The 23,450-nt window shown below is 48.3% G+C and overlaps 1 protein-coding gene across 1 annotated transcript in view; it reads right to left on the reverse strand.

Moving 5' to 3' along the window:
• The window catches only part of OSBPL10 (oxysterol binding protein like 10), a 162,363-nt gene that overhangs the window by 78,626 nt on the left and 60,287 nt on the right, over positions 1-23,450 (reverse strand). The window contains exon 5 of the mRNA XM_064169540.1: positions 4,711-4,921. Coding sequence (XP_064025610.1) covers positions 4,711-4,921 — 211 coding nt within the window. The remainder of the gene's footprint in view (positions 1-4,710; positions 4,922-23,450) is intronic.

A 23,450-nucleotide genomic window follows, 5' to 3' on the forward strand; every position in this document is an offset into this window, starting at 1 on the left:
TCAACGAGCCAACAGTAAGCCTCGAGGAGAGACCAGGATTAGATCTAAATTCCTTCCCATGCCAGGGAGGGATGTGACAGTTTGGTGTCTCCTCTGAATCCTAGAAGCAACTGAAGCAGCAACCGAAGTGGCAGCTGCACATCTGCTTTTGCAGATTAGAAAAGGAATGTTGTATTTGCTAATGCTGCACAGGGGCTAGAAAACAGAATTATCTTCCCAGGAAGAATATCCAAGGAATAGTGTATTAGCATTTAGATAGAGCAGTGAATTGCCTTGGCTATATCCTAGACAGAAGCAGGTCTAGCAATAACTCAATTTAAGGGAGAACCTGACTAATCATGCCCAAATCACACCACTAGCAAAGAATATGTTCTCCACTGTCTCCTTTCCTCACCTTCCCTCTCTGCAAAAGCATGCAGGGGCTGAGTGCCTGTGTGTGCTCCACAAGAAGAACTCCTCTGCTCATTCTACTCTCCTCCTGCCATTGCAGCTGTAGAAGCCCTAACTAGCATTTGTCACCAAACCAAAAGCATCTAGATTTCACCTTCCCTGTCCATGCATCCTCTCCAAAGTGGGGAAAACAGAGCACCTGCTAAAACAAGGATCCAGAACATCTCACTGCCCTCAGCTACAGAACCATCTGCAACCCATTTGCTGCCCAGGGAGCCAAAATAAGCAGCATTTGCATGGTCAGTTGAACTCCAGGCAGCCAACAGTAAGGAGAGTTTGGAGTTTTGGGGGGGTTTGGTTTGTTGGCTTGTTTTGTGGATTGGTTTTTTGGGGGTTTGGTGGGGTTGGTTTTTTAGGGGGGTTGTGTTTAGAGGTTTTTTTTTGCTTGGTTGGTGGTTTTCTGGATGGGTTTTTGTGTGGTTTTGTTTTGTTTTTCTTTTAAGACAGGGAAACACAAACATTTGTTTCACATATTTAAAAAGTAGAAACAGTAAAATACAGCAGGGAATTATGACACCAAGCTAGGGGCAGGTGTGGAGCTGTTGGAGGGTAGCAGAGCCCTGCAGAGGGACCTGGCCAGGCTGCATGGGTGGGCAGAGGGCAATGGAATGAGATTGAAGAAGGCCAAGGGCAGGGTTCTGCACTTTGGCCACAACAACCCCAAGCATCACTACAGGCTGGGGACTGAGTGGCTGAGAGCAGCCAGGCAGAGAGGGACCTGGGGAGGCTGGGAGAGAGGAGCTGCAGAGGAAGTAGCAGTGTGCCCAGGTGGGCAGCAGAGCCAATGGCATCCTGGCCTGCATCAGGAGCAGTGTGGGCAGCAGGACAAGGGAGGTTCTTCTGCCCCTGTGCTCAGCACTCCTCAGGCCACACCTTGAGTGCTGTGTCCAGTTCTGGGCTCCTCAATTCAAGAGAGATGTTGAGGTGCTGGAAGGTGTCCAGAGAAGGGCAGCAAGGCTGGGGAGGGGCCTGGAGCACAGCCCTGTGCCCAAAACTGAACACAGTACTCAAGGTGTGGCCTCACCAGAGCCAAGAGGACAATCCCCTCCCTGCTCCTGCTGGCCACAGCATTTCTAATCCCAGCCAGGATGCCATTGGCCTTCCTGGCCACCTGGGCTCACTGCTGGCTCACATTCAGCTCCTGTCTATTACAGCCCCCAGGTCCCTTTCTGCAGCAGCTCTCCAGCCACACTGCCCCAAGCCTGTAGCATTGCTTGAGGTTGTTGTGCCCCCAGTGCAGGACCTGGCATTTGGCCTTGCTGAAACTCATCCCATTCCCATTGGCTCATTGATCTAAGCCTACCCAAGTCCCTCTGCAGAGCCTCTCTACCCTCATCCAAATCAACACTGCCACCTAACTTGGCGTGATCTGCAGAGGTACTGCAGGCACTCTCTGTGCTGAATCAAGGTCATCAATACAGATGTTAAACAGAAGTGTCCCAACACAGATCCCTGAGGAACACCACCAGTGCCTGGCCGCCAGCTGGATTTAACTGCATTGACCACCACTCTGTGGGCCCTCCTATCCAGCAGTGCTTTATGCAGGAGACAGTGTGCTCAGCCAAGCCATCAGTAGGCAGTTTGTCTACAAGAATCTTGTGGGGAACAGTATCAAAGGCTTTTTGAAAGTCCAGGAATACAGCATAGCCTTTCCCTCGCCCAGCAGCTGGGAGATCTTGGCACAGAAGGAGATTGGGTTGGTCAGGCAGGTCCTGCCCCTCATAAACCCATGCTGAACTCTTCCCACCTAAACACATGCAAGACTGTGCTGCTCTACTGGCCTGGACTGCTTCATGAACTAGAGGCCAGAAGCAAATAAGCAAGCTATCAAATTCCCACTTTTCTCTCTACAATATTCTGTGGACCCCACCCCACCAGCACCTTGCACACTGAACATCACATAAGGAGACAGTACTGGGATGAGAAAGAATGGCAATTGTTTGCACACAGCTACCATATCTCAAGGGAAAGGCACTTGAGACTTCCTGCCAGAGGAGGAAATGGCTTCTCAAAGAAATAAAATGCAGTTTCATCTGACAGCATCCACAGGTGACAGTGAAGGTCCCTTGGCTGCACCTTCAGGGCATGAAATTAAGGCAGTTCTGGAGGACACAGAATGGAAAATCACTACCTCATCCCTCAGAATCAGAGTTTGCCAGAGGATTACTTAAAGGCGTCAGGCTTATTAGGTAGGGGTTTATGCAGCTCTAATGACTCTGAAACACTCTGACTCAGCAGAAATGTTAAGACTATCAAAGTGCTCCTTGAGAAGATTAAGTGGGTAGGAAAATCAGTAATCAAGACTTGTAGGCCAGGTTCTTTCAGGCAACTACATTGCATAACAAAGCCAAGGGAAAAGAAGTAATTGTTTCACAGACTCTTTCAGTTAGGGAGAAGAGACTTCATATTTCAGAAGCTTTTACTGCCTTTCTCCTTCCCTGTTGCACCCACCTCTCCTAAACTACATACCAAAGAGTAAGCACACATACACATGGAAAATGAACTGCATTTGGTTTCTCAGTTACACCAAAGATGTTGCTGTGAACCAGAGCCTACAGAGTTTTGACTCCTGGAGGGATTCCTGTACAAGTTTGAAGTCTTAGAAGGAGCAAAAGCACTTACTAAATTCTGTTAAGTGCTTTATAGTTGTGCCCTTCCACATTTTTCTCCTCCACAAGATGGGCTTCCCCTTCAGCAATTAGTTAGGTTATGCTTGCACCTCCTGCTCAGAGTCTCAACAATCACCATCAAGACACTGATTTAACAGACTATCTGGACACAGATTCAAGGGTATGTACAACTCCAGTCAGCTGGCAGATCACTTAGATCACACAGACATGAAAAACAACCTTCAGGCACTTCAAAACTAGAGAGTGACTTTTCTTTGAAGGGTGCTTTTCATCTTTGTACCAAATGGTTCTCTTTTGAAATGAGATTGTATCAAAGAACTCAACTAAATGCACTATTATTTAGAGATGTGCAAGGCTCTTTTGCCTTTCCTAGGAGCACTCCAGACAAGGGAAAGCAAGGAATCTTTCATTTGTGTTTGTTTATGACCTACATCAGACTCTGGATGCAGGAAAGTCACTAGATGCCACAGCACAGGTACCAAAGTTGTTAGACTGTTTTTTTCCAGGACACTTTTTACATCATTTAGCTACTTCTCAGCTGACTCTCTCACATTTCTACTCTCCCACAATGGGAATTCTCCAGAGGGCTTCTGATCCAGCTATCTGAGCAGCCCTGAGGGCATATGATGCTCTTTAGTAAACCTACTGTAAGAAGCCTGAGGTGAGGAACGTTGTTGAAGCACCTGAGTAAAACTTAGGAAGTCATCCTGTGCTCAGAGTTGTGCTGCCCTGTCAGACTGATCAAGGCACTGGGGTGTTAGATACCACACTGATGTTAATCCCAGTACATATCCACTGGGAGGGAGGAGAAGCATGGCACTCAGGCAGGCAGAGCAGCCAGGCAGCTACAGGTTCCAGGTGGCAAGCAGCTGCATTAGGTACCCCTCATCTTACACAGATGCCCTTAGGCTAGGCAGTGTATGGATGCTCTTAGGCTAGGCAGTGCATGGATAAAGACTGAGCACCCTTTCAAACAGCTGAAGGTTCAGCTTCAGATACTAAGGAGAGGGAAGTAGAAGAGGGTGAACTGAAAAAAAAATCCCATGAGGCCTGACAGGTTCATGCACTCAGGTCTCACTGAGAATCACACTGTTTAACACCCTGGGCTCAGAAACAAGTGCCACTGGTTTTAGGGGGGGCTTAGCAGCGTGGAGAACTCCTCCCAGATTTAAAAGTGACAAACAGAAGCAAATCTGCCTCAGCAGCATCCTCCAGGGTAGAAAACTAGCAATGTTGTGTTCACTGTACCACTGTATATTACAAGTGTTTTTATCACACAAATCTCTACTGTGATTTCCATCTTTTAAAAAGGCAGGGGGAAAGGAGGTTCTCCAGTCTCATTAAGAACACAGGCAAATCTACCTCTCCATGCCTTTTCCCCCCCACCTTCCTGTCTTCAGAACCTGATTTCCCTGAGAAACCTCGTTGCCATCTCTCCATAGAGGATTTGTATCCATTTTTTAGGCAAAGAGGGAAAAAAGCAATACAGCTAAGGCCACAGGTCTATTTCTCACTCACTGTCTGCCACTACAACTTGCCTCTCCGAGGAATGGTTACTTTTGCCTTCTTCAGCATAAGAATAAAATATCCCAAGGCACATGACAAACTACCCAAGAGAGCTGGTGTTCACCTGATGACAGTGTCCTGTTATGGTGCTGGCCCACTTGATGCATGCTTTGTTGTAACAGAGTCAGGCATTCTCCAAGGCAGCTCAGGGTGGCAGCAGAGGTAGCTTTTAAAAGCAGCAAGTCCTGATCCAAGGCAGAAAGTGGTCCAGAACTTGGGAGAGCTTCGATGGCTTGTACAAGATTCTTTTGCTGTCCCTCAACTTGGTTCATGATCTGTAAAGGTCCAAAAGCATCTGCTGTCACAGCAAATATCACTAAGTAGCTGTTAAATTCTTATGGGTTGATAGAGTGACTAAATGTGAAGAACTACCACAAATGGATGTTAATGTTCTGATCCAAACATATCATATACTTACCTACAAAAACCAAGGGCTTGAGACTACCAAAGGCCTGTAAAAATGCCAACACCAGGTTAGAGAAGATCATTTCTTACAACAGGAGCTTCGTAATAAGTTAAATAATGGAACTCTTGAAAGTCTTCTTAAGGAAAAGTATGCAACTCCTACTTCCTTCTCCATCTTACTTTAAGCTTACATTCTCTTTCTTTTGTATGTGATCTGAAACATCCAAGGATGCTGTCAGAGCGAGTCCAGAGGAGGCCACCAAGATGCTGAGAGGGCTGCTGCAGCTCTGCTCTGAGGACAGGCTACAAGAGTTGGGGCTCTGCAGCCTGGAGAAGAGAAGGCTTCAAGGAGACCTTGGAGTGGCCTTGCAGTATCTAAAGGAGACTACAGGAAGGGTGAGGAGTGACTATTGATAAGGTCTTGTAATGACAGGACAAGGGGGAATGGGTTTGAACTGGCAGAGGGGGGGGATGTTAGGAAAGGGTTCTTTGCATTGAGACACTGGCACAGGTTGCCCAGGGAGGTTGTGGAGCACAGAATCACCCAACGTGATCAAAGATCACGTTGGGTGATTCTGTGCTCCACAACCTCCCTGGAAGTGTTCAAGGCCAGGTTGGATGAGGCTTTGAGTGACCTCTTCTAGTGGGAGATGTCCCTGCCTATGGCGGGAGGTTGGAACTGGATGATGCTTAGGGTCTCTTCCAACCTAACCCATTCTGATTCTATGCTACACTGTCCCTCCAAGGCACAGTCATTCTACATAAATATTTTCATGTATAAAATATCTAACCACAGTTTAAGACCAGAGATTTGTGATTTCTCAAGGAACTGCTTTTACAAACCCAGGTATCTTGTCATTTTACCAGCTTTAGCACTGGATGCAACTATCAGATGTGAGTACCAAGTGAAATACCAGGGAGAAAGTTAACCTGCTTCTAGATTTGGACCATCCAGATGAAGATGAAATGCATGCTTACATAGAAAATAAAACCACTTCTCATTATTCCAGGGAGGTTGTGGCTGCTCCCTCCCTCGAGGTGTTTTAGACCAGGTTAGATGAGGCCTTGAGTGACCTGTTCTAGCGGGAGGTGTCCCTGCCTATGGCAGGGGGTTAGAACTGGCTGAGCTTTGAGGTCCCTTCCAACCTAACCCATTCTATGATTCTTCTTTGTGCTGACTGTTCTTTAATCAAACTTGCAAGCTACCAAAATCCTTCCTAAAGCCAAAAGAAAAAGGTGTGTTAAAAGGTCTGTGTTTTCACAGTCAGTAGGAAATGGTACAAGCAGATGACAAAGCTCTTTGCTCACACTTACCTTGCTGAAACCTGATTGCAAGAGCTTGTAGGCTCATGCTCATGGTACCCAAAGCTTTGGGAAAGCTTTCACAAGATTTTGTAAGCAATAAAGATTCAAGTTCCATTTGTCCATGCTACTACACAGTAAAATATGGTATGAACTTAATGACTTTTTAACTACTGCTGCTTCAAAGCACAGTGTACTCCCCATAGCCTTCCTATCCCGTGGCACATAGACTGATTCAGATCCTGTATGTTGAGTGGCTGAGAAACAAGGCAGGAAGGTGAAGTTGAGGATGCAAAATCCACCCCTGCAAATGAGGCAGAGCAGAGTGAAGTGCTGTGCTGTTGTGGCAAGGGTGGTCAGGAACATCAGCTAAATGCCTTGCTGAAGGTTACAATGATGACACTTTAATAAGCCAAAGTTCAGCAGAGACCACAGTGAGTTTTAGTTGCACTTGACAGAAATCAGGCTCAGAAGATGACACAGACCTCCACAATGTGTGGCTTTAGGGGACCACTAGGTCAGGCCATGCTCTGCTTCGAGAGGTCACACACCATGTAACTGAGCTCCACAGCTGTCCCAGTGTGGGCCAGGGTCCTGGAGAACAGAACTGACTCCCAGCCCTTTCCAGGAGTAACAATGAGGATACTGCACACCAACTGGAACTTTCAAGAGACAGTCTATTTACAGGAGCATTAATACACAGGGCAACCAGCTGAAGTAAGTATAAAACCCACTGGGACCAAACTGGCCTTCTAGAACCCTCCATCCTTTCCACTCTCAAGTCAACCTGAACTAGACTGAAACTGCTCCCCTGAGCTGGGCCTGCAAGGTCTCAGTGGCTCAGTTCCCTGCCTGCCAACTGCCCCACGGGACAAGACAAGAGCTGCTCGGAGAAGTGGAAGCAAGAGAAGCAGGGAGAAGAAAGGGAGAGATCAAGTCAGGCACTGTCTTTTAAGCTGTGACACCTGAAAAGGGACAGAATAACAATATTACAACATCCTGGGACAAGCAGGTCCCTCCACACCTTGAGTGCTGTGTCCAGTTCAGGGCTACTCAATTCAAGAGAGATGTTGAGCCCTGTGAGGAGAGGCTGAGGGAGCTGGGGGTGTGCAGTCTGCAGAAGAGAAGGCTCAGGGCAGAGCTCATTGCTGCCTGCAGCTATCTGAAGGGAGGTTGTAGCCAGGTGGGGTTGGGCTCTTCTCTCAGACAACCAGCAATAGAACAAGGGGACAGTCTCAAGTTGTGCCAGGGCAGGTCTAGGCTGAATGTCAGGAGGAAGTTGTTGGCAGAGAGAGTGATTGGCATTGGAATGGGCTGCCCAGGGAGGTGGTGGAGTTGCTGTGCCTGGAGGTGTTGAAGCCAAGGCTGGCTGGGGCACTTAGTGCCATGGTCTGGTTGATTGGCCAGGGCTGGGTGCTAGGTTGGGCTGGATGAGCTTGGAGGTCTCTTCCAACCTGCTTGATTCTATGATAACCCTGGGATGTGCCTCTGTCCCTTTGGGTTTAAGAGAGACCTGGGAACTACCACAACAGCGCAGACAGAGCATTGCTTCAAAGCTAAAAGGTAAACAAGAGCACCACAGCTCTCTCAGGAAGAGAGCTCAGGGAGACAAACTGAAGGAACAGCTACGAGAACAAAGATCATCTTTTCCCCTGGAAGACTGCACAATGTCATTGCATAGCAAACTGCTTCCCTCCTTTTCTCCTCCTAAATAACAGCATGAAGGTGAAACCATGACAGCCTCACGCTCAAAGCAACAAAGTGTTGAGCTTTCACTCCTAAGCAATTCATTTTCCTACCTTTCTTTACAGTTTATTTTTAAAATGCAGCTTACATTGCCAAATATTTGCTGTGTGATGGTTTGGGAGTTCCCTCCCCCCCACCCTTATGGAATCACCCAGACTAGACTCAGCCAGCTGGGAGTTAAGGAATGGAGCTTTATACTCACAGCTCAGCACAAGATACAAGCAGAGAGTTACAACAGTTACAGCTACAGACAGAAATAGACAAGGTAAAGGTAACACAGAAACACAACAGCCCTGCCAGAAACCAGAGTGCCCAGGAGGGGCTCCCAACCACCCTGCCACCGTCTCCCACCCCTCTGCCTCATCTCAGAGTCTGCCTTATGTGCAAGGAGAGCCACAAAGATGGGCAAGGGGGGTTAGAACCAGAATTAGTTGAGTTACACAGCAAAGGCCCAGGGAGAATGCACAGGCTCTGACAGACACACACACACTGCCTTATCTGTGTATGTGTTCTTGTTTTTACGCCTCTCAGCAAGTCTATGAGTGCAGCAGACATCAGCACTGGTTCCTTTTCACAGCCTAGCATCTACTTTTTCTCACTAGACTATTCCAATTAGCCCCAAACCAGCACTGGCTTCTGTAGGAAACAAAATCTAGAAGAAACCTTTGCACATTTCAAACACTTCCATTTCCCCTTCCCATCAGTAACAGACAATTATATTCTTCCACAGCTCAGACAAGAGTAATCCCACCAGAAAGCTCAGGAACCAGCAGGAAAATGCTTACAGTTGGCAGACTGCACAAAGCTTTCCAGGCTCTGGCCAACTACATTGTTCCTACAGTAGGAGAAATTTAAATCATTGATATTTTACTCAGAACAAAGGATTGCTCTGAGTCTTAGCATGTTGTTAGCTGACCTGAGACACTTTTCAAGAAGCCTTTTGGGTTCATCCTTTCTATGCTACTTAGCTTCTCATCACAGCTGTGATACCAGCAGCAGCTCTACGGATTTCACAGTATCCCAGCATCACCAAGGTTGGAAGAGACCTCATAGATCACCAAGTCCAACCCTTTACCACAGAGCTCAAGGCCAGACCATGGCACCAAGTGCCACGTCCAATCCTGCCTTGAACAGCTCCAGGGACGGCGACTCCACCACCTCCCCGGGCAGCCCATTCCAGTGTCCAATGACTCTCTCAGGGAAGAACTTTCTCCTCACCTCCAGCCTAAATCTCCCCTGGCACAGCCTGAGGCTGTGTCCTCTCGTTCTGGTGCTGGCCACCTGAGAGAAGAGAGCAACCTCCTCCTGGCCATAATCTCCCCTCAGGTAGTTGTAGACAGCAATAAGGTCTGCCCTGAGCCTCCTCTTCTCCAGGCTAACCAATCCCAGCTCCCTCAGCCTCTCCTCGTAGGGCTGTGCTCAAGGCCTCTCCCCAGCCTCGTTGCCCTTCTCTGGACACGCTCAAGCATCTCAATGTCCCTCCTAAACTGGGGGGCCCAGAACCGAACACAGCACTCAAGGTGTGGTCTGACCAGTGCAGAGTACAGGGGCAGAATGACCTCCCTGCTCCTGCTGACCACACCATTCCTGATGCAGGCCAGGATGCCACTGGCTCTCTTGGCCACCTGGGCACACTGCTGGCTCATGTTCAGGCGGGTATCAATCAGCACCCCCAGATCCCTCTCTGTCTGGCTGCTCTCAGCCACTCCAACCCAGCTAAAGACATTAGAAATGGCAATTTGGGTGCAGGACTCAAAGCATTAGAACTTCCAAAACATCTGCTGCTTGAACACTGATAGAGCCACTGTTGAAGGTGAAGAGAGTCAAAAGAAGGAAGCTCTCCTGCTCCAGAGTGGCAGACCATGGCTGGTTAACAGGGCAGAGATGCTGTGCACTACTGACACACAGAGGTTTTTTACATGCCTGCCAAGATGTACTTTAAAAAGAGCTGAAGTGTGGTTGTTCTAAAAAGTGCAAACCAAAGAGCAGCAAATGCAAACCCTCTAAGCCATGCTAGAGAGAACTCATTAAAAACCCCTTAAAAGAGAGCACTTAGGCCATGCAGCCACAGCACTATCCCCCCTCTTACCTGGTTTGCTTTTCTGGCATCTGAGGAGAGTGGAAGCAGAATGCTTCATTTACCAACACACTGAGCTGCTTCCAAGCCAACAACAAAGCTTTGCATTCTGAGAAAGCCAGCTGGACCTTTGCTCTCCAAAGTGAAATAACTGCTCAACTTTGAATGACTTTGGTCTTAGACAGGTCTATCTCAGTAGCCTACAGCTCTCCATCCTCCTCATTTGCAAATACAGACACCTCATAGTCGTAGTCCACTACTTTTCACAAGAGCAAAAGCTATTTGCCCCCACCTCCTCACCAGGTCTGAACCCATTTCCCTTCCCACTCTTAGTTCAGCTTTGACACCTTCTCTCCATCTATAAATAGAATCACAGAATCAGCCAGGTTGGAAGAGACCTCCAAGATCATCCAGTCCAACATAGCCAGGTGGGGTTGGCCTCTGCTGCCAGGCAAGCAGCAACAGAACAAGAGGACACAGTCTCAAGCTGTGCCAGAGGAGGTCTAGGCTGGATGTCAGAAGGAAGTTCCTGCCAGAGAGAGTGACTGGCATTGGAATGGGCTGCCCAGGGAGGTGGTGGAGTCACTATCCCTGGAAGTGTTGAAGCAAAGACTGGATGAGGCATTTAGTGCCATGGCCTGGTTGACTGGCCAGGGCTGGGTACTAGGTTGGGCTGGATGAGCTTGGAGGTCTCTTCCAACCTGGCTGATTCTATGATTCTATAACTCAGTACAGCTTCTTGAGTAACACTAATCTCAAAGAAACCTGCCACTCTCTCAGAGAAGACTGAATGCAATAGGAATCATCTCAGATGTTTCCCCCACTAAGTCTTTCATACAGTAAATAAGCTACAATTTGCTGTCAGAAACTAATTTACTAAATACCAATTTAAAATGGAAGTGTTGGTTTATGTGCTATAAAATAACCAAGCTGTAAATCATATTTGGTAATGTATTCTTTTCATGCAGAGAAATCATCTTACAAAACCTAAATGGCCTTTCTAATTCTAGGCTTCAATTTGTTCCTGGAACTAGAAAGAGAGATTCCTAATTAATTAAGTATAAACCCTAACAGATTTTTCTTCTCATCCTAAAACAAAGGTAAATAGAAACCTCAAAGGAAGAAATCAGAGTAGCCACACATAAAAGGAACAGCATATGACTGCTTTTGACATGATTTGATTTACAGTGGAAATACTCTTTTTATGCAGACTCCATGACTGAACAGGCCTAAGTCTGCTTCACTTGTCCAGCCCAAACAGGTATTACAACAATCAGAGCATCTCTCTTTCTAGAATCATAGAATGGTTTAGGTTGGAAGGGACCTCAAGGATCATCCAGCTCCAACCCCTCTGCCATAGGCAGGGACAGCTCCCAATAGAAGAGGTTGCTCAAGGCCTCATCCAACCTGGTCTTGAACACCTCCAGGGAGGCTGTGGAGCACAGAATCACCCAATGTGATCTTTGATCTTTGATCACATTGGTTGATTCTGTGCTCCACAACCTCCCTGGGCAACCTGTGCCAGGGTCTCACCACTCTCACTGCAAACAACCCTTTCCTAACATCTACTTTGTATCTCCCCTCATGCCAGTTTAAACCATTCCCCCTTGTCCTGTCCTTACAAGACCTTGTCAGTAGTCCCTCCCCAGCCTTTCTGTAGATCCCCCTCAAATACTGGAAGGCCACTATAAGGTCTCCTCTTCTCCAGGCTGCAGAGCCCCAACTCTCTCAGCCTGTCCTCACAGCAGAGCTGCTGCAGCCCTCTCAGCATCTTGGTAGCCTCCTCTGAACTTGCTCCAACACTTCCATGTCCTGCTTGTGCTGGGGGCTCCAGAACTGCACCCAGGACTCCAGGTGGGGTCAGAATCACTGATCCTACACCATATGAGGGGTGGTTGTGGCCAGGAGGAGGTTGCTCTCTTCTCTCAGGTGGCCAGCACCAGAACAAGAGGACACAGCCTCAGGCTGTGCCAGGGGAGGTTTAGGCTGGAGGTGAGGAGAAAGTTCTTCCCTGAGAGAGTCATTGGACACTGGAATGGGCTGCCCGGGGAGGTGGTGGAGTCGCCGTCCCTGGAGCTGTTCAAGGCAGGACTGGACGTGGCACTTGGTGCCATGGTCTGGCCTTGAGCTCTGTGGTAAAAGGGTTGGACTTGATGATCTGTGAGGTCTCTTCCAATCCTGAGATACTGTGATATCACCTAACACAGACCACCACAACAATCTAAAGCAAACATCAGCTTCAAGCTATCTGCAAAACTACCTGACCACAGCTGCCTCTGGGCCACTTCTCGAGACACAGTGATTTCCAGGTCCTTGAAGCAAAGGAAGAATTACATCAGCATACTACTTCAAAGGGCAAGCAGATATTCTCCCTTTGTCATAGAGGGCAAGTGGGCCTGGCCAAGAAAACAAGTAGTGTCACCAATTCTGATTTTCAGGGTAATCATTTAAACACTTCAACTCTTCCTAACATTCTTCTGGAATATAAAACCTGAGCAAAACTCTTCAGACCTCCCCAGCTACAATCTGATACACACATCAGCCATCTGAATTTTAGCACCTACCATATTCCTTTTTTGGTATTGCTCTTCACACATATTGGACTTGATGATCTGTGAGGTCTCTTCCAACCCTGATGATGCTGTGATACTGTGATATTGAATCCCTCTACAGAATTCCTCAGAGTGGAAAAGCCCTTCAAGCTCATCGAGTCCAGTCATTAGTTTCACACTGACAAAACCAAATGACTTGACTAAACCAAGTTCTTGACTAACCCAAAGCCCTCAGCACAACTTCTCATCACTATGAATCACTATGCTGGGAAAGGACCACCAGGATCATCCAGTCCAACCTTCATCCCAGCAGCCTTCATCACTAGACCATAGCCTCAATGTCACATCCACTCTCCCTTTAAACACCTCCAGGGATGGCAACTCCACTACCTCCCTGGGCAGCCCATTTCCATTTTATAGTAGGAATACTCATGTGCATAAAAGACTCCAAAAGCCCCTAGGAAAAAAAGATAGATAGATAGATAGATAGATAGATAGATAGAGGATATACTTATATTCTTTCAGTGCTGAGAACCCACAGAACTCTGTACCACCAAGCTCCCCTGTAACATGCTAGAGATCATGCACCAAGGACACATCTGGCTCCAGCAGTTCATAACTCCATAGGCACCTCTGCCTGCCTGCTCACCTCTAGGCAGCTCTCTCTAACAACAACTTCCTCCTAACATCCAGCCTAGACCTCCCCTGGCACAGCTTGAGACTGTGTCCCCTCGTTCTGTTGCTCCTTGCCTGGCAGCAGAGCCCAACCCCACCTGGCTACAGCCTCGTTTCAGGAAGTTACTGACAGCAATGAGGTCTGCCCTGAGCCTCCTCTTCTGCAGGTTGCACACCCCCAGCTCCCTCAGCCTCTCCTCACAGGGCTGTGCTCCAGGCCCCTCCCCAGCTTTGTTGCCCTTCTCTGGACCTAGCAGTTCTGGCCAGACCTCCAGGAACACATCCAGAAATCTCACCACAACAGCTCTTCCACATGAGGACAAAACAAAGCATGTGCTCCCTCTGCTCCCTCAGGCAGTCTGGTTAGCAGAGTTCTCTGTGATGCCGGTGCCAGAGCTCAGGCTAAATGCATGCTTTGTCTGCTCAGTGTCACGTTCCTCACCTGAGAAACAAGTTAGCAAATGCTCAAACGGAAACGGGAAGGGGGAGAGAAACTGCAGCAAGACCTTGTGTCCATGGAGAAGGATAAAAGCTTCAGACCGTGCCAGGGAAATGTTTAGCAGACAGACAATCTTGCATCTTCTAAACTACAGAGTGCTTTTAATCCTAATCAACAGCCTGAGGTGCTCAGCTTCCCTTGAACGGCTTCATACTGCCAAGAAGAAAAGGAACCAGGCAAGCTTTCCCTGCCATCCTCACAGCATTTGTTATTCCTGCAATTCCTTCTTGCTGCTGAAGATCTGAGGAGGGGAACGCCTCTTCCCTCCAAACAAACCCTCTTTTCCTCTAAAAGAGGCAGATCCACAAACAAACCAAAGTGCTACAGCCCTGGAGGAAAGTGCAATCTCTCTGCCAGTGTCAGCTCTCCTAAGAGCACCGATGGCACTGTGCCATGGCCATAAGGTGGGAGTTAAAGCTTTTCTGTAAGAGCTGCCTGCCACCAGCAGTCCTCAAGCACAAGACCATGAATCAGACAAACGCAGCAGTGTGCACTACTGCTCCCCTTAGGCTGGAGTGAGTGCACTACACATTCTCTGCAAACCCACCAGCAGCCATCCAGCACTCATCACTGTGCCACTGGAGGGTCAGGATCTACTGCAGGAGATGTGACAGATCTTCCTTCTGCCTGTGGCTGCTCCGCAGGCGTAGGTAAGGCATGACTCTGGCTGGCAGTACAAGCCCTGCACAGTAACACTGCTGGTGAGTGCCAGGCTTCCTCCACTGGGAACTCATTTCAACTGCTAACCCAACTGCCACATTAACCATAGCCCACTAACAGTCACACACTGAGACGTACCAGTCACTAGCAAAGATGATCCAAGGCTGGCAGTATGTTGGGATCTTAAAGTGAAATCTGTTTCACACTAACCATCCCCAGCTCCCTCAGTCACTCCAAGGCTGGCAGTATGTTGGGATCTTAAAGTGAAACCATAGAGAAGAGAAAAAGTAAACAGTGACTGCCAAGGTTATTTCCCCCATTCTGAGTTGCTTCCAGTGATCCAGAACCAAAAGTCAGAGAAGGAAGGAACTTGCAAGGTCAAGTACATTTTGGACAGCCACAGGCTGCCATCTAGGCAAGCAGGAAGAAAGCTGCTGTGCTTTTAACCACAGAATGCAGCTCTCAGAACACAGTTTATAAAAAGCATCCCACAAGTAATCATTCTTATGCAATTTCAGCACCATAGAATCACAGAACCAACCAGGCTGGAAGGGACCTCCAAGGTCATCCAGTCCAACCTTCTACTCAGCAACTAGCCCCTGGCCTAAGTGCCCCATCCAGGTATACTACATCCACAGCCTTCCCCACGTTCACCACAGTGTTCACTATTCCTATTTCTTGGAAGATCAAAACACTTCCTCAATTTCTGGTTGCAGCATGCAGCACTTTGGGTGTTATCCAAGGAGGTGAAAATTACAACAAGCTCTGTGATACAGGTGTACACTGATGTAAACTGAGTGGTACACTTACTATACATGAGCCATCTCTATGGCTACTCTCTCCCAGAGGGCATTTGCTTCCTTTCTGTGTTTGTCATGTGCAGCTTGGCTCTCCAGCTAATATCACACTGGCATCTATTGCCACTGAGACCATGCAGAAGTATTTCCTACTTAGTCTAATAAAAACAGCATGTGAGTGGAGGTTAACAGAACAGCCTATGCATCTTGGAGTCATTACAGAGAGCTGTACAAGCTAAGTGCACCCTGTCACATTCAGAGTTTGCTACACAGATCACTGTTGCTCCAACCAGCTACCCAAAAACGTGCACTGAAAGGCAGTGGCACCCTGTGACACCCTGATCTGAGAGAAGATTTACTCCAATACACTTTATGTACAGCTTCATTTTCAAGCTGTGGACTTTATATTGCAAGTACTGCATTATTTGTGCACTTTGTGAAAGAGAAAAGCCCTGCAGCTTTCAAACAATGCAGGTAAATGTATGTTATGTTAGGCTGTTTCACAGGCTCACAGCACCATGCAGGCTGGCAAAGCCCCTCAGCATCACCAGATCCAGCCTAGAACCCTACTCTGTAAGATTCACCTTAAACCATAGCCCTAAGCACCACATCCAAACCACCCTGAAACACAGCCAGGCTGGGTGACTCCAGCACCTCCCTGGGCAGCTCATTCCACTCCCTGAACACTCTCTCCATGAAAAACTTTTTACCTAATGTCCAATCTAAACCTCCCCAGCCTCAGCTTGAGGCCATTCCCCCTTGTTCTGTCTCCAGTTCCCAGTGAGCAGAGCCCAGCAGCAGCCTCTTCACAATGTCCCTCCAGGTAGCTGCAGACAGCAATGAGGTCTGCCCTCAGCCTCCTCTGTTTCACACTAACCATCCCCAGCTCCCTCAGTCACTCCTCATAAGATTTATTCTCCAGGCCCTTCCCCAGCTTCATTGCCCTCCTCTGAACCTGCTCCAGCACCTCCACATCTCTCTTGTACCAAGATGCCCAAAACTGAACACAACACTTGAGGTGTGGCCTCACCAAAGCCAAGTACAAGGGCACAATCACTTCCCTATTCCTGCTGGCCAGAGCTTTTTTAATCCAAGCCCGGGATGGTTGTTTACATACAGGATGCTGGTTTTCATACATGACCCATGTGCATGAAACAGAGCTGCTGGATTCTAGTTTATGTACAAAATAAGTGACATTTTGAGGGCAGGCAAAATCCCCTTACATCAACTCCTCTCAAGCTCCTTTGGGGACCTACTCTTAAGTCAGAATTTCAGGAAATATTTTAATGACTGTAAAGAATAACCTCAGCTCTCCTGCAGTTGCTTAGGCAAGCAGATGCTGCAGTACTCTGAATGTAGCTATCTTATGTATTGTGTCAACCCCTGTGGATAAACTGCCTTTTACTAAAGGACTGAGAAGCACTGCTTTTGCACATGCTCAGTCACAGAACCACAGAATCAACCAGGTTGGAGAAGACCTCTAGGACCATGAAGTCCAACCTATCCTCTAACCCTTCTAATTAACTAAACCATGGCACTAAGGGCCTCATCCAGCTCCCTCTTAAACATCTCCAGGGATGCTGACTCCATCACCTCCCTGGGCAGCCCATTCCAATGCCAATCACTCTCTCTGACAACAACTTCCTCCTAACATCCAGCCTAGACCTCCCCTGGCACAACTTCAGACTCTGTCCCCTTCTTCTGTTGCTGCTTGCCTGGCAGAAGAGCCCAACCCCACCTGGCTACAGTCTCCCTTCAGGTAGTTGCAGACAGCAATGAGCTCTGCCCTGAGCCTCCTCTGCTGCAGGCTGCACACCCCCAGCTCCCTCAGCCTCTTCTCGCAGGGCTGTGCTCCAGAACCTGGCACTTGCCCTTGTTAAAACTCATGGCACTGGAATGTGTCCATCTGTCCAGCCTGTCCAGGTCCCTCTGCAGAGCCCTCCTCCCCTCTAACAGATCCACACAGGCTCCCAACTTAGTGTCATCTGCAAACTTACTGATGCTGGACTCAATCCCCTGGTCCAGATCATCAATAAAGACACTGAACACAACTGGGCCCAGCACTGATCCCTGAGGCACACCAGCAGTGGCAGCAGCCAACTGGATGTGGCACCATTCACCACCACTCTCTGGGCTTGGCCCTCCAGCCAATTCTTAACCCAGCACAGAGTGCCCCTGACCAAACCAAGGGCTGCCAGCTTGGCCAGGAGTTTGCTGTGGCAGACATTGCCAAAGGCCTGGCTGCAGTCCAGGTACACTCCATCCACAGCCTGCCCCACATCCACCAGATGGTCACCTGGTCATAAAAAGAGATCAGGTTGGTGAAGCAAAACCTGCCCTCCCTAAATCTGTGCTGGCTGGGCCTGCTGCCCTGCCCGTCCTGCAGGTGCTGTGTGATTGCACTCAGGCTGATCTGCTCCATTGTCTTGCCTGGCACTGAGGTCAGGCTTCCAACTGCTAGTAAACTACAGGCTGAGAGAAGCTAATGAAAAGAAGCCCTATTTGCACCATGTATATTTTTCAGATGTGCAGGAGGGTAACAAAGATAAAATCAGAACTTAGAATCCATGCTGACTCCAGACACAACCCACATGGACACTCAGTATAATCAGATTACAACAGCTGCTCTCTGGTTCCCCTGGCAATCTGAATTCTCCCTGCCTGGGCACCTGCAATTCAGGATGACTCAGGCTTTGCAGGAATAGAAAACCAAATGCACAGGACAAGGCTCAGTTTAGGAAGGTGTAACTTCTGTGCATTCAGGTCCTGCCTCACCAACCTGATCTCCTTTTATGATCAGGTTCCTGCCTGGTGCATGTGGGGAAGGCTGTGGATGTAGTCTACTTGGACTTCAGCAAAGCCTTTGACACTGTCTGCCATAACAAGCTCCTAGCCAAGCTGGCAGCTCATGGTTTGGACAGATTCACTCTGTGCTGGATCAAGAACTGGCTGGATGGCAGAGCTCAGAGAGTGGTGGTGAATGGTGCCACATCCAGTTGGCAGCTGTCACTAGTGGTGTGCCCCAGGGATCAGTGCTGGGCACAGTCCTGTTCAATATCTTTATTGATGACCTGGACGAGGGCATTGAGTCCAGCATCAGTAAGTTTGCAGATGACACCAAGCTAGGAGCAGGTGTTGATCTGTTGGAAGGTAGGAGAGCCCTGCAGAGGGACCTGGACAGGCTGGATGGGTGGGCAGAGGCCAATGGGATGAGATTGAACAAGGCCAAGTGCAGGGTTCTGCACTTTGGCCACAACAACCCCAAGCAGCACTACAGGCTGGGGACTGAGTGGCTGGAGAGCAGCCAGGAGGAAAGGGACGTGGGGGTACTGATAGATAGTAAGCTGAAGATGAGGCAGCAGTGTGCCCAGGTGGCCAAGAGAGCCAATGGCATCCTGGCCTGCATCAGGAGCAGTGTGGCCAGTAGGACAAGGGAGGTTATTCTTCCCCTGTACTCAGCACTGGTTAGACCACACCTTGAGTGCTGTGTTCAGTTCTGGGCCACTCAATTCAAGAAGGATGTTGAGGTGCTGGAACATGTCCAGAGAAGGGCAACAAAGCTGGTGAGGGGCCTGGAGCACAAATGCTATGAGGAGAGGCTGAGGGAGCTGGGCCTGTTTAGCCTGGAGAAGAGGAGGCTCAGGGGTGATCTTATTACTGTCTACAACTACCTGAAGGGACATTGTAGCCAGGTGGGGGTTGGCCTCTTCTCCCAGGCAATCAGCAATAGAACAAGGGGACACAGTCTCAAGTTGTGCCAGGGTAGGTATAGGCTGGATGTTAGCAAGAAGTTCTTCACAGAGAGAGTGATTGGCATTGGAATGGGCTGCCCAGGGAGGTGGTGGAGGCACCGTCCCTGGGGGTCTTCAAGAAAAGCCTGGCTGAGGCACTTAGTGCCATGGTCTGGTTGACTGGATAGGGCTGGGTGCTAGGTTGGACTGGGTGATCTTGGAGGTCTCTTCCAACCTGGTTGATTCTATGATTCTATGATTCTTAGAAAGCTCAAACATACTGCTAAGGCAAGGCAAAGGCTGAGAGAACACAAACCACTCATGGATGTAGTAATTAATGCACTGCAGCAGTGGAATAATTCACATTTCCTCATCCCCAAAGTGAGAGCCAATGCTGCCTCCTGAAGTGCATGCACACTTGCTGCCTGACACTGCCAGACGTTCAGGCACCCATTTATGCCCTGAGGAGACCAGTTTTTGTTGATCTCTGCAGTAACAACTTCAGGAAGAATAAAGAGATGTAGGAGATGAGACTTTTACCAGTCGAACATCCTCTAAAGAAACCACCCCGGGACACACAATTTATCTGCTCCAGAAACTCTACATTCACCCGTTGGCTATAAGGATATGGGCAGCTGCCAACCTCAGGACAGAACACTTCTGCATGCTTGCACTGGGGTAGAAAGCACACACACTTCTACAACTGGAGCCAATCTCAGCTCAGAAGACAGGGTAACCATAACATCTGCAGCTGTGCCTTTACTCCTCATGCTAAGTCCAGAACTGGTTTATACTGTTACAGGTTTGATGCCTCTAAACAAAGTATAATGGCTCCTATTAAAAACCAGCTGGAAGCAACCCTTTCAGCATCAGTCAGCTCAGCTGCAACTAAGCTGTTAAATGTACCAGGAACACTAATTCATTACAGTATCTCTCCATTCAGAAACAAACTAAGTGTGCTTAAACAGCAGCAGCACAACTTACACCAGCGTGTTCTATGCCATGTAAATACCACCAGCTGGATTAACACTTAAGGCCTCATTCACTTTCTCTTGACTTCAGTGGACACACAAGTGCCCCGAGGGCTTTCTGCTGTCTTTTCTTCACTACCAGTAGACAAGAAGCTGGTTTTAATTTGGGTTTTTGGCAAGGACTGTTTCATTATCTGTTTTGGAGTGGAAACATGATCTGCTGTACTCCAAACCTTGCTAATTAAAGCAGAAAATGTGTAACTCTGTTTGTTTTCAGACAAAACAGAGTGCAATGGATAGAGCATGCAAAATGCAGACACAGGGGTATCGTTACCTGTGAGGCAACATCTCTTCTTCTGAGCAGCATCCATCGACAGGTAACAGATGACTTAGATATGATATGGAGCATTTGATCAAACAGGATCAAAACAATGCCCTCTGATCTTTAATTTATTGTGTTCAGTAGGGGTGGTGGTGCCAGAAAAACAGAGTTAAAAACTTCTAGGCTGAATAAGCATATAATGAACTGATCTGAAACCAGGACAAGAAGAGCAGAAGGCCCTTAGGACTAAGGGACAGAATGACCTCAAAGGTTAAAATAAGCAGAAACAAGGCACAGTGATTAAGGGCAGTACTCTCAGTATCATCAGGGTTGGAAGAGACCTCACAGATCATCAAGTCCAACCCTTTACCACAGAGCTCAAGGCCAGACCATGGCACCAAGTGCCACGTCCAGTCCTGCCTTGAACAGCTCCAGGGATGGCGACTCCACCACCTCCCCGGGCAGCCCATTCCAGTGTCCAATGACTCTCTCAGGGAAGAACTTTCTCCTCACCTCCAGCCTAAATCTCCCCTGGCACAGCCTGAGGCTGTGTCCTCTTGTTCTGGTGCTGGCCACCTGAGAGAAGAGAGCAACCTCCTCCTGGCCACAACCACCCCTCAGGTAGTTGTAGACAGCAATAAGGTCTCCCCTGAGCCACCTCTTCTCCAGGCTAACCAATCCCAGCAACCTCAGCCTCTCCTCATAGGGCTGTGCTCAAGGCCTCTCCCCAGCCTCGTCCCAGTGAAATTCTGGAGGATGGTCTCTCTCCCAAGTAACAAGTGAAAAGACAAGAAAACTGCCTCAAGTTGTGTCCGGGGAGGCTGAGGTTGGACATCAGGCAAAATTTCTTCACTGAAAGAGTTGTAACCCTGGACCAGGCTGCCCAGGGAAGTGGTGGTATCACCACCACTGATGGCATTAAGAGTCATGTAGATGTGGAGAGAGTGTAGATGTGCAGAGAGAGTGATTTCCCATTGGAATGGGCTGCCCAGGGAGGTGGTGGAGGCACCGTCCCTGGAGGTCTTCAAGAAAAGCCTGGCTGGGGCACTTAGTGCCATGGTCTAGCTGACTGGCTAGGGGTGGGTGCTAGGTTGGAGTGCATAATCTTGGAGATCTCTTCCAACCTGGTTGATTCTGTGATTCTACTTAGACACATGATTTTGTGGTGACTTAGCAGTGCTGGGTTAACGATTCAATGATCTAGTCAATGGTTGGACTCCAGTTAAAAGAATCAACCACAAAGTGCCATAAATGAAATACCAGAAGCCTATCTTTTATACATGTAGAAGCAAAAGCAGATGTCATTTTAGGCAACTGTCTAGCAAAGTCACAGGAGCAGACTTCAGCAGTATTACTGCAGCCACAGTCCACGGTTATCAGGTCTCTCCCTGGTAAAGCACCTTGCTAGGCCAGAAATAATGGTGAGCACAGTTTAGCAGTCCATCCCACATCCATCCCTTTTAGTTACATGAACCTGACAACTCACATAGGGAGCAAAAACATTCCCTGAATATCACAGTATCACAGTATCCCAGTATCACCAAGGTTGGAAGAGACCTCACAGATCATCAAGTCCAACCCTTCACCACAGAGCTCAAGGCCAGACCATGGCACCAAGTGCCACATCCAACCTTGCCTTGAACTGCCCCAGGGACGGCGACTCCACCACCTCCCCAGGCAGCCCATTCCAGTGCCCAATGACTCTCTCAGGGAAGAACTTTCTCCTCACCTCCAGCCGAAATTTCCCCTGGCGCAGCCTGAGGCTGTGTCCTCTCATTCTGGTGCTGGCCACCTGAGAGAAGAGAGCAAGCTCCCCCTGGCCACAACCACCCTTCAGGTAGTTGTAGACAGCAATAAGGTCATATAAAGCAAGCAGCACACACCCAGGTCTACTGCATTCACTCTGGAAAAGCAGGGAGAATGAAATGCACAGAGCATGGCACTGAAATGAAATCTGTCTCCGTCCTTAATCTGGAACAACAGACTTCCCTTTCACAAGATGGAGCTGAGATAACTGAGCTGCCACTTTCTACAAGGAACTGGGAAAGAGAGAGGAATGGCTGACTTTCCCTCCAGGATGCTCTTCTCTAGGAAGCAGCACACACACATTACACAGAAAGGTAAAGTTCAGACATCTCCTCACAGGCTTTTCTTAAGCATCATTTCGCTCAGTACCATTTTCCCTCCCTGAAACACAAGCATTTCTTTTTTAACATTCCATCATAAGCACATCTCATCTGATTATGGTTTTTATGGCAGTCCTTTAAGTTGCTCTCTCAGGATTTAGTGCAGCAGCTGAGGTATCACTCACATCAAACACAGCAAAATAAATCTTCCCGAAAATAGAGTCCTGTAATATTTGCCTTTTTGGAGTGACAGCACACTGCAATGCACTGCAAACAAATGAGTCAGCAAAGCCCAGGCCTTTTCTGCAGGGCTGATACCTAGCCACTTCTTCTCTGTTTTGCTAGCATTTATTTCTTCCTTCCCAAGTGTACTTTTCTGCACCTGTTCACTTCTTCTCTTCACAGCTTATGACAATCAGCAAGTCTCTCAAATTCCTTTCAGCCCTACCCAGTTTCATTTGACAATTGGAAGACACACTTAAAACTGGCATATGAGTCCCAGTTCTTAAACTCTGAAAGAAACATGCTCTCTTGTGTGTGTCTCCTGTGGTTAATGAAGAGAAGGCACTCTTCCATCACAAGGCCAGAAGCAGAAACTTGATGGCAAAGTTCAGCCTACAGCCATGTAGAAAAACTGCTGAGTCTGGAGAGCTGTGCCCTCCTCCATACTCATTCATCAGTCCTATTAACACTGGGTCCTTTCTAGTTATAACTAAATGCTTCAGGGCTCTCTTTCCAATCTGCAAGCTACGAAGCTTCAAAGAGACATTTCTCCATCACTGCAGCACCACTGTGAAGTCCGGGAGCGGCGACCAACCTCCTTCCTGGTGTTAAGCATGGACACATTAACTTCGCTGCCAGCATCAAACAGCCTCTATACAGCAGACTTTGAGCTGAGCCAGAATTTAAGGTCACCTTTTGCTCAGTGAGAGGATCAAAAT

Source organism: Pogoniulus pusillus, chromosome 32 (assembly GCF_015220805.1).
Source record: "Pogoniulus pusillus isolate bPogPus1 chromosome 32, bPogPus1.pri, whole genome shotgun sequence".
Taxonomy (NCBI): Eukaryota; Metazoa; Chordata; class Aves; order Piciformes; family Lybiidae; genus Pogoniulus; species Pogoniulus pusillus.